General features: G+C 35.2%; 1 protein-coding gene across 4 annotated transcripts in view; it reads right to left on the bottom strand.

Annotated features, from left to right (window-relative positions):
• oxr1.S (oxidation resistance 1 S homeolog) overlaps nt 1-12,084 on the bottom strand; it is a 286,716-nt gene that overhangs the window by 42,952 nt on the left and 231,680 nt on the right. For all 4 annotated transcript variants that reach the window (XM_041567225.1, XM_041567227.1, XM_041567226.1 and 1 more), the window contains 5 exon segments: nt 10,681-10,763; nt 5,728-5,835; nt 4,999-5,112; nt 4,254-4,406; nt 576-760 (listed from right to left, as the gene is read on the bottom strand). In XM_041567225.1, coding sequence (XP_041423159.1) covers nt 576-760; nt 4,254-4,406; nt 4,999-5,112; nt 5,728-5,835; nt 10,681-10,763 — 643 coding nt within the window.

The following is a 12,084-nucleotide window of genomic DNA, read 5'->3' as shown; positions in this document are numbered from 1 at the left end:
GCAGAATATATAATTGATTATATTTAGAAAGTTTATTACTTCAGTATGATGAAGAGTATATTAAATTTTCCTTTTCGCGATAGTTCCCCTTTAAGTGGAACCTATAACGAACAGTGACACCAAAAAATTAAAGTGTTTTAAAGTAATGAAAATATCATGTAGTGTTGCCCTGCACTGGTAAAACTTATCTGTTTGCTTCAGAAACAGTAGTATAGTTTTTATAAATAAGCTGCTGAGTAGCAATGGTGGAAATTGAAAAAAGTCTATATGGCACAGGTTAAATAGTGGATAACAGATAACACCATTATGTTCTACAGAGCTTATCTGCTGTGTAACCTGAGCCTATTCTCCTTTGAATGGCTGCCCCCATTCCTACACAGCAGCTTATTTATATGAACAATAGTAGTGTTTCTTAAGCAAACACAGCAGTTTTACCAGTGCAGGGCAACACTGCATTATATTTTTATTACTTTAAAACACTTTCATTTTTTGATGTTACTGTCCTTTAAGCTGAAAAAAGAAATTGCAAAGCATTTCCCAATCTTGTTAACGGACACATAGAAGTTGGCTCTTACACAGGAACTGAATCCTTTAGTTTGCTATTCACAATTTCTTTGTACATGGCCGCTGAAGTCACCTCTTCCATTGGGCACATAATACCATACTCTTCACATCCATTTTCCTGCACCAAGAGATCATTCTTATGAGGATCAAACATTATGTTATTTGGTGTAACAAGGAGGACACCGCTGACTGTTCCCTAAGAGAAAAAAGGAAGAATATTAGCTTGAGCGGGAACAATGAAACTATTGCAAATAACTATATGTAAACAAATGAATATGTGACTCTCAAGAATATTCAAACTAAATAAAACAGTTTACATACATAGTAAAGATGCCATATTACAAACAATCTGGAAGGAAAGAAATTAAACTCCCCCTGTAGTAGGAAATAGGGATGCACCGAATCCGGGATTCGGTTCGGGCTTTTTTCAGCAGGAATTGGATTTGGCCGAATCCAAATCCTAATTTGCATATGCAAATTAGTGGCAGGGAGGGAAATCACAAGACTTTTTGTCACAAAACAAGAAAGTAAAAAATGTTTTCCCCTGCCCACCCTAACTTGCATATGCAAATTAGGATTCAGCCGAATCTTTCGCAAAGGATTCAGGGGTTCGGCCGAAACCAAAAGATTCGGAGCATCCCTAGTAGGAAATGTTGTTTCACCATGAAAAACAGTTTTTCTTTATTGTATGGGCAGTCAAATTATGGGAATCCCTACCAAGAAAGGTAGTAATAAGCCATTTACTGGTGATTTTCTGAAAAGGAATCATGTCTTTTTAGTAAGAATAGTCTCATGTAGATAGAACATGAATGGATCTGTAAGAATTCATTCAGGAAACTCTTTTTGGGGTATATTGTGTTGCCTCTTCTGCAGCTGAATGGGCATCTGGCTTATTAGCAATTCTTATTCTACTGCATTGATTTGTAGAGCAGTGTAATCTAACTGATGAACACTTGCTGCATGTGATTATCCAAAGTATTAAGTAGGGATGCACCGAATCTAGGATTCGGTTCGGGATTCTGATACTGATACACGTTTTTTTATATTTATTTCCAGTAAAGTTTCAAAAGATTGCATGCTGATTGTTAATTAAATAAAAAATGTTACTGCTGTAATACACGGACAGAAAACTGGGTGTTTACACAAAACTATAGCCTCCCCCCCCCAAACCATTTTATTTAAAATCCAAAAATGAAAAAAGTGTGATGAAATGGGAAAACTGTAAAAACCCGACTTCTTTTCCTCTGCCAATATGTCATTTTGCATTCAGCAATAAACAGAAGGGCATATAAATTCTACACTGATTTGTTATGCTTAAAAGGGTAGCTCACCTTCAAGTTACCTTTTAGTATGTTATAGAAAGGCCAATTCTAAGCAACTTTTCCCTTGGTCTTCATTATTTATTTTATATAGTTTCTCAATTATTTGCCTTCTTCTTCTGACTCTTTCCAGCTTTCAAATGGGAGTCACTGACCCCTCTTAAAAACAAATGCTCTGTAAAGCAACACATTTATTGTTATTGCTACTTTTTGTTAATCATCTTTCTATTGAGGCCTCTCCTATTTCAGTTTCTTATTCAAATCAAAGCATGGTTGCTAGGGTCATTTGGACCCTAGAAACCAGAGTGCTGAAATTGCAAACTAAAGAGAGGCGCTGAATAAAAAGCTAAATAACTCCAAAGCCATAAATAATAAAAAATGAAAACCAATTGCAAATGGTCTTCGAATATCACTCCCTACATCATACTTAAAGGTGAACAACCCCTTTAAAGTTATCATACGGTATATATTAACTGAAACAGTGTGTTTGGCTGCTGTTTAACCAGCTTTCTGTGGCATAATGAAGCTAGAGTGAATATTACGTTTAATTCTTATATACAATATAGCTACATGTTGTTACATAAACAAACCCTACATTTCAACAGCAGTTTGTTGTATAGGTCATAGATTTTAAATGTATTTGTATTCATAAATAATACAAGAAGTAGTTGGAAAGGTCATCTCCCAGTCACGCTTCCCTGGAGCTTTTTCTGTATTGGTAAGAAAAAGAACCCTGTGTTAATCAATTCACTAAAATATAATTAGAGTTAATATCAAAAATCATAAGTGCTGTATGATTAGACTCTCAATTAAAAAAAAATTAGCTTACTGTATATTTTACCAATATATCCCCAAAACAAGCCACAGTGATTATCCGTATTATCGGTAATTAATCTAATTAAATTAATACAATTAATTAAACCTCTTCGGAAAATTTAAAAAGTGTAAGTGCTCAAATTTTAATTAATTGAGAGAGTAATCATACAGCACTAATGATTTTTGATATTTAACTCTAATAAAAGTAATTATATTTTAATGAATCGATTAACAAGGGGTTCTATTTTTTACAATACACAAATCGTAACTGGCACGGACGTACGTCAGACCCTGGTTACAAACGTATGGTTATTGCTACTTTTTATTACTGATCCTTCTATTCAGGACCTTTCCAATTCATATACCAGTCTCTTATTCAAATCAATGCATGGTTGCTAGGGGAATTTGGACCCTAGTTACAAGACTGCTTGAGATGCAAATTGAGGAGCTGCTGAATAAAAAGCTAAATAACTCAAAAACTTTCAATAATAAAAAATGAAAACCAATTGCAAATTGTCTCAGAATATCACTCACTACATCATACTAAAAGTTATCTCAAAGGTGAACAACCCCTTTAAAGGGTCTTGATGCTGAAGGCCAGTTATTGAAGGTAGCCTTTCCCTTGCTCCTAAATGCTACTGTATAAATAATTGTGTGTTTAGAAGACTGGAAGCTGCCAAGACTGCTCGGATGAGGAGGTCCCATCCAATGTATTAACAAGCAGTGACATCTGGTGGCCAAATTAAAAAACGGTGCAATGATTTCATTGTGACAGAAGGTCTCAATAGAAACAAAATAGATATCAATTCACACAAATATGATGCTTTCTGTTATCTAACAAACCAGAAGCCTGTAAGAGCCAGAATGGAGAGGCAAAAGATTGAAAAGTGAAAAAAAAAATCAAACTGCAATATTTCATTGCAAATGTGCTTGAAGTTTCATCTTCATGTTGTCATTACCAATATAATCAGTTCTCTAAGACATGTTAAAGGGGTTGTTCACCTTTGAGTTAACTTTTAGTATGACGTAGAGGGTGATATTCTGAGACTATTTGGTTTTAATTTTTTATTATTTGTGGTTTTTGAGTTATTTTGGTTTTTATTCAGCAGTTCTCCAGTTTGCAGTGTCAACAATCTAGTTGCTAGGGTCCAAAATATCCTAGCAACCATGTATTGATTTGAATGACAATATGGAATATTAATAGGGGAGGGTCCGAACAGAAAGAGAAGTCATAAAAAGTAGCAATAACTATAAATTTGTAGCTTTAAAGAGCATTTGTTTTTAGACGGGGTCAGTGACCCCCTTTTGAAAGCTTGAAAGAGTCAGGAGAAGAAGGCAAATAATTCATAAACTATGACAAATGAGGAACAATTGAAAAGTTGCCTAGAATTGGCCATTCTATAACATACTAAAAGTTAACCTGAAGGTGAACCACCCCTTTAGGGGACTGGACCAAAAACTAGTCCAAACAAAATAATTCAAACTTATTATTTCAGGGCAAAAAAAAAAAAACGCAATAAAGAATTCAAACAAGACCTCAAACACACAAAATACCTTTCCATCAGTGATGTACTTGCAGTTAATTTTCAAGAATTTTTCAGTAAAAGCCTCTTCTTCTTCTGATGTAGAGGACACTACTCTCGATGGTCGTATAGTAGAATATGCAGGGGAGGAAGTAGACTCTTTATGGGGCATGCGTTCTGTGTCCTAAAATAGTAGACAGCAGTTAAAGGACCAGTAACCGCAACATTTTTCTAAAAAAAAAAAATTCCTTTAGTATGCTACGAAAAAAAGACGGCAACACATATTAAACTTTAAAATTGCAGTCTTTATTAAGAAATAACTTACTGAAACTCTGCTTGCGTTCCTCATCAGAAATGGCGACAGGGCGACGATCCATCGTTCGCCGTTCGATTTCTCCTCCCTGGCTGTCTCCTACAAGGAAGGCGGGAGGTAAAATTGAGCGCCGCACGATGGATCGCCTTTTCTGAAGAGGAGCGCAAGCGGAGTTTTGGCAAGTTATTTCTTAATAAAGACTTAGCAAATTTAAAGTTCAATATGGGTTGGTGTCTTTTTTTCGTAGCATACTAACGAATTTTTGTAATATTTTGCTGTTACGGGTCCTTTAAGAAGATTGCATAATCTAAAACCAAATGAAACTAGAAACAGGTTATTACACACCATACAAACAAAAAAGAAAACTAGAAAAGTAACCTAAAGTTTGGTCAAACATTATGATGTTTCAGGCAACAGATGACCGGTAAAAAAAAACGAGTAACTGATTAATTATTATACTCACGGTACTCTTCTCAAATTCAGCTTCTGAAGAAGTTGGTGATAAAGGACTTATAGGACTCAGGGAAGGAGAACTTTCCACACTCGAAATGTAGTCTGGATCAGCTACATACAAAAGCTTTCAAACAAACATATATACATTTCATACAATTGTTTTTACATCTGTCAATAACATGCTTGAAAATACACATTCATTATAAAGTGTGAGCCCAAGATCTCTATGTAAAACTTTAGGTACATTGGCAAGCAGGGTCAGGCAGGTAGCAAGTTATATTATTTAGAGAATCAAATCCATTTTAAGTTAGAAGACACAAACAAGAAAACAGGAACTTGAGTGCAATTGAGAGAACAGGAGCAAAGTCAACTGTATGACTGGCACATATGATTAAATTGCACAACCTATTATATAACTACAACAGGACTTTTTTTTAATCATATATTATATATTATAATATTATAATATAATATATTTATTACAATTTAGGATTTTTTAACCTCATTACTTGAATAAGGTGGCAGGGAGTTGTAGCGTGTTAGCCATAGCTCAGAAAAAGTATGTCTGGTAACACGATACACATATTTAAATGACCTTTCTGTATCAGGCATAATATATAGTCAGGATTTTAATCACCAACAGGAAATATACAACAAATACCTTGTATAGAGTAAGGACAAAAGAGTTCACTCTGCCCAACAGGCAAATATACTGTATGCAAAACAGTCATAAAATTACCTGTCCAGCGACAACAGCTCGGGAGAAGAGTTTATTTAACTGGACCAGTTCATTTGGTGTTGTGTCAAACTTCAGAGCAATGCTGTTTAAGGAGTCTCGGGACTCAACCTGGCACAGACAAAAGACATAAAGACTGTACACACGCATATTTTGAAAGACTTCTATATTAATAACATTTATTTATAAAAACACCAACATATTGTGTGTGTATATATATATATATATATATATATATATATAAAACTCCGAAGGTTGCCAGCAAAAAAGTTAATTTGCCTGGGTGCAGAAACAACAAAATATCTCCAACAACTGTAGAAAGATCCGCACTATCAGGTCTTATAGAGAAAAATAAATAATTTATTAGTTACACAGGACTGACGTTTCGGCCTTTCTCAAATTTCCAAATGATTCACAGTCATGCCTTAAATTCAATTCACTCACTGGTGGGAAACATCAGCTATAACAAAACTCATATAATCATTGTCACAGACAAATTCAATTAAACAATTAACACATTCATTCACCATGTATCAGCAATGTATACCATATGTTCAAAAAAAATAAATAAAAAAACAGCGAGTTAAAAATAAGTTACCAAACCCCTAGTTAAAAACAAGACACGATATAGCCTTATATTACTCAATCCATCTAGGCATGCTACATATTGTTATTAATGTTACAAATGTGTCGCTTATTGAGAAACAATTCGGTATCAAACCCAATAAATATCAATCTCCCATTTTTCCACTGGGTTAACCATTTCATATCTTATACTGCTCTGTCGGTGTCTGTGCTGATGAGAGAGGGCAGAATTATGTAGATCTAAGGCATCTTGTTGTTGTGAGCTTCCTAAACTAGCAACAGAGTACTGTGTGAAACTAGTTAAGAGGTTCTTGGGAATGTTAGGGCAGTGTTAAAAGTGGATCCCAATACATCAGTGTCTCTACAAAGTTCCCACAACTATCTTATAAAGCATCTCGTTGCTATGAGCTTCCTAATATAGATAGATAGAGATATATATATATATATATATATATATATATATATATATATATATATATATATATATATATATATATATATATATATATAGATATATATAGATATATATATATCTATCTATCTATCCACTATCTTGGATTTGGCCAAACCCCCAAATCCTTGCGAAAGATTTGAATACCGAATCCTAATTTGCATATGCAAATTAAGGGAAAGGGGAACCATTTTTATACTTCCTTATTTGTCACACAATTTCCCTCCCTGCCCATAATTTGTATATGCAAATTAGGATTCGGTTCAACTGGGCAGAAAGAGATTAAATATATATATATATATATATATATATATATATATATATATATATATATATATATATAAAAAATTTTTTTTATATATATATATATATATATATATATATATATATATATATATATACATATACATATACATATACATATACACACACACATATAGTCTGTATAAATATAAATGCAAAAGATGCTAGGCAATAGTCTCGGGTTTTTTTTTTTTTTTTTACAAAGAGAAGTCTTCCTTGGATGGGCTTTCCTGTTGGCTATCTCAGTGAAGAATACAGAAGCAGATATTTCATATAACAACTAAAGTTACACGATACAGAATTCAGAAAGGAGAAGTTAAAACCCCATATTTCTAAGGCACTCAGTGATTCTAACCTCTAAAATTACTTCTGAGCGCTGCACCACCTTCTTCTTTTACTTTCCCCAGCCACACCAGATCAGTATATACACAGTGCAAAATGTCATGGCTGATTTTTGTATTCTCCATGAGCCCAGCTTCATAGGCGCAGGGGATGCGTGGGAAAAGCAAAGAAGATGAGGCATGGCTGGGATGGTACATTATATTATGAAGAAAACAGCGAACAAGTTAGAGATTAGAATCACTGGGGTGTGCCCAACTAATTACTCCTTTAAAAACCGGGAAACATTAAAATAATCCCATTTCATATTTCAATCCACAGCATTAAAGTTCAAGCTCGCCACAGATCACCCAATTTGTTGGAGACAAAGTAGAAAGAGCATTATAGGAGTATTATACCAAGCACAGTGTTATATTAGGTGGTCTTCACCCATAAATTAAGAAAATGTAATGTTAAGCAGCTTTGCAACATATATTAAGTTCTCTGTAAAATGTAACTGCGACTGAAAGCAGTTTCTGTTTGCCCGTTTATACTTATTTACTTACTCTTGGCTCCGACTACTGAAATGATGTAGTAGAAGTCGCTGAAAGACAGATCTGGATGAGAAGTGAATTCTAACATTGTTTCATGAGTCGGAACCATAGAACAGGAAAGGATAAACAACTACTGCTTTCAGCTACAAATACATTTGACAACTTTTAAAATCTTAAAAGTATATTTCCTTTCACTGTTCAAAAGAAGGTTTTTTAGATCTTCTATGAAACTAACAGTGAGGTCATGGAAACAACTTTATTTGATCAATTTCATATCAGCTCTTTGGTTAAAGGGGTTGTTCACCTATCAAACACTTTTTTTCAATTCAGTTGTTTTCAGATTGCTCACCATAAACAATGACTTTTTTCACTTGCTTTCCATCTTTTATTTTTTACCGGTTTCCCCAAATTTAAGTTTAAAGTTAATGATCCCGTCTCTAGCGTTTGCAGTCTGGCAGCTCAGTGATCCAGGAGCAGAATCTGAACGGTCACAATTTACTCCATTTAGTTGATAATTAGTTGATACATTTCTCAGCAGCAACTGTGAAAGATTAGCAACTATCGTATGAATTCTAACAACTGCCTTTAATGAAAAGCAGGGATTCAGCTCAGCAGGGACAAAGATAACAAATGTATCAACTAAATGTTTCAATTTAGAAGTTAAAAAAAGAGTCGACGACCCCCCCCTCCCAGAGCTGCTTTAGAAGGTGAATAATGAAACGTTACACTTCAATATTAAACTGTCACAAATAGAAAATAGAGAGTAATTGGAAAAAGTCTTAATCTCTGAGGGACTATCTGAAACCAACTAAACTGAAAAAAGTGTTTGAAAAAAAACTAGTTGTTTTCAAATAGATCACCAGAAATAATGACTTTTTTTTCATTGACTTTCTATTTTCTATGTGTCACAGTTTTTCTAATATTGAAGTGTAAAGTGTCATTTTTCACCTTCTGAAGCAGCTCTGGGGGGGGGGGGGTCGCCGACCCTGTAAACTGTTCTAAATGGACACATTTAGTTGATACATTTGTTATCTTTGTCCCTGCTGAGTAGACTCTCTGGGTTTCATTAAATGCAGCTGTCAGAATTGATACAATAGTTGCTAATACTCCAGAGATGCTGCTGAGAAATGGATCAACTAATTGTTGCAAAATTGTAATAGTTCAGAGTCTGCACCTGAATTACTGAGCTGCCAGACTCAAACACGAACATTCAACTTTAAACTTAGATGATTTTGGAAAAACAGTAAAAAAAATAATAATGGAAAGTAATTGAAAAAAAGTCTTTATTTCTGGGGAACAATCTAAAAACAACTGAATTGAAAAAAAATTGTTTGGAAGGTGAACAACCCCTTTAAGATTGTAATCTTCTAAGTAATGGTGGCCATACACAGACCAAGTCGGCAGCTTATTGGCCCGTGTATGGGGCCCCCCAACGGGCTTCCCCGATCAAGATCTGGCCGAAAGTCGGCCAGATCTCGATCGATGGGACAAAAAATCCCGTCGGATCGCGGTCACATCTGTTCGTTGAAGGGGTACCACAATCCGACCCCCGTTCCCATTCGTTAGGATCTGATCGTTGGGCCCTAGGGATCAGCCCGATATTGCTCACCTCAAGGTGGGCATATCGGAGAGAGATCCGCTCGTATGGCCACCTTAACTCAAGAAGTACAGAAGTATCACATAAGATTTACATTGGTGGCTTGAAAAGTCCAAGTAATCTTCAACCTATTAACAGATTTGTATGTAGGGTAACAACAAACGAAAGCAGTGCGTAAGACTACAAGTAATACGTAATGTAAAATCATCAAATACCAAGTAGGCGTAAAACAGTGGTAGGTACACAAAAAACATAGGGTTAAAATAAAAAAAAAACAAATACACACACAAAGCCAAACCACAGTGAAGAAATGGGGGAAAAGGCTAAAGGGTTAACAGTCAATCAAAACTGATATGCAGAAGGATAAAGAAATGTTTATTTTGCAGTGAATTTTGCATCCCATTTCCCATGGTAACAGGAATAAGAAGCTGACTGCAGCAAGGTTTGAGGGTCATTTCAAGAACATACCAGCCAGAAAGGCTTCATTTTCAGATACTGCTGGGGGAAAAAAGCTGTAATATTTCAGATCAATAGCAGTGAGCCAGAAGGAGGATGGAAGGTCAAGGTAGGTCTCCATGATTGGATATTGGATGCTTTTTAATAAACAAAAAGGTGTATGTTAAATAATTTGAAATACAGAGCAAAAATACAGAGCAAAAAAAGTGACAGCTCTTTGGATTCCAAAAAAAAAAAACAAAAAAACACTAAGGGGCAGATTTATCAAGGGTCGAAGTGAATTCGAGGGAATTTTCAAAGTAAAAAAATTCGAAATTCGAAGTAATTTTTTGGATACTTCGACCATCGAATAGGATACTACGACTTTGAATTTACTAGTTTGAATATTCGAAGTACTGTCTCTTTAAAAAAAAAACTTCGATTTCGATACTTCGCCAAATTAAACCTGCCAAAGTGCTATGTTAGCCTATGGGGACCTTCTACAATCATTTTCTAAGTCTTTACACATCGAAGTAGTATCGTTCGATACAAGCGATTTAATCGATTTTACTTTGATCGTTCGGTTGCAAAATTAGTTGGAAAATTCGATGGTCGTATTTCGAAGTATTTTTTACTTCGAAATTCGACCCTTGATAAATCTGCCCCTAAGAATGACACAGGGACACAGTAGCAGTAAGGAAGGCAAAGCTTACGGTGTATTCCATGGTTCCTTTGGGTTTCTGGAAGGACATTCGTCGCCCATCTTTCTTCTCCAGGGTCTTTTTCTGCCCGGTGTCTGTAAAACATTGAGGGAAGGCACGCGTTACATTCATGTTCTTCCTCGCCGGCTGTTGAATAGAAAACGGGAGGCAGACATCTATCCAAGCAATTGAGCACTTGCTCTGTGAAACTGGAGAGAACAGACTTCCAGCTGTCTGCCTGCACAAAGCATTTATTTTTTTTTTTTTTAACCAATATGAAACACTGTGAAAAGTGAATTACATTTGCATTCTCCATTAATACATCTCTCACACCAGTATTGGATGGTTTAAAGGACCAGTAACTTGAAAAAATTTGTTTGTACTCAACGAAAAAAAAACCACCAAGACACTTTTAACTTTAAATTCGCAAAGTCTTTATTAAGAAATAACTTACCGTCTCTCGGCTTGCGCTCCTCCAACGGGGACGATAAGAAATAACTTACCGTCTCTCCGCTTATGCTCCTCCAACGGCAACGATCCATTGTGTGGCGCTCGATTTCTCCTCACTGCCTTCTATAGGAGATAGCCAGGGAGGAGAAATCGAGCGCCGCACGATGGATCGTCACCCTGTCGCTGTTTCTGAAGAGGAGCGTAAGCGGATAGTTATTTCTTAATAAAGACATTGCGAATTTAAAGTTAAAAGTGTCTTGGTGTTTTTTTTTTCGTTAAAGGAAAACTATACCCCCCAAACAATGTAGGTCTCTATTAAAAGGTACTGAGTAAAACAGCTCATGTGTAAACCCCTGCTTCATGTAAATGAACCTTTATCATAATAATACACTTTTTTAGTAGTATGTGCCATTGGGTAATCATAAATAGAAAATTGCCATTTTAAAAAATAAGGGCCGCCCCCTGAGATCGTAAGATTCACTGTGCACACATACAAACCACATGTAAGGTCACATGAGCCAATTAACAGACAGAGTTCTGCCTTTTGCTTCCTCACTTCTTCCTGTTACAGTTAGTGTTGTAGTATTTCTGGTCAGGTGATCTCTGAGGCAGCACAGATAGAGTCACGAAATGGTGGTTCAAGGCAAGAGATGTAAAAGGGCAATATTTATGTAAATATATATTCCAGTTGGGTAAGATTCTTTAATATGTCATTCAATTTGATATAAACTATCTGTTGCTTAAGTATTCATTTTGGGGCTATAGTTTTCCTTTAAGTACAAACAAATTTTTTAAATATTTTTTTTAGGTTACTGGTCCTTTAAGGCTCCAACTCATTTTAATATATAGCAGAAAATCAGGTTTCTTGTTGTCTTACAACTAATGACCAAATACATTTAATAAGGTTATCCAATCAAGTGTATTTTTTCTCTTTGCATAATGAAAGACAATGTAAGTCTATGCAAT

The sequence above is a fragment of the Xenopus laevis genome, chromosome 6S, assembly GCF_017654675.1.
Source record: "Xenopus laevis strain J_2021 chromosome 6S, Xenopus_laevis_v10.1, whole genome shotgun sequence".
Classification (NCBI taxonomy): Eukaryota; Metazoa; Chordata; class Amphibia; order Anura; family Pipidae; genus Xenopus; species Xenopus laevis.
The sequence above is the reverse complement of the archived record's forward strand: the minus strand, read 5'-3'. Positions and strand labels throughout refer to the sequence as shown.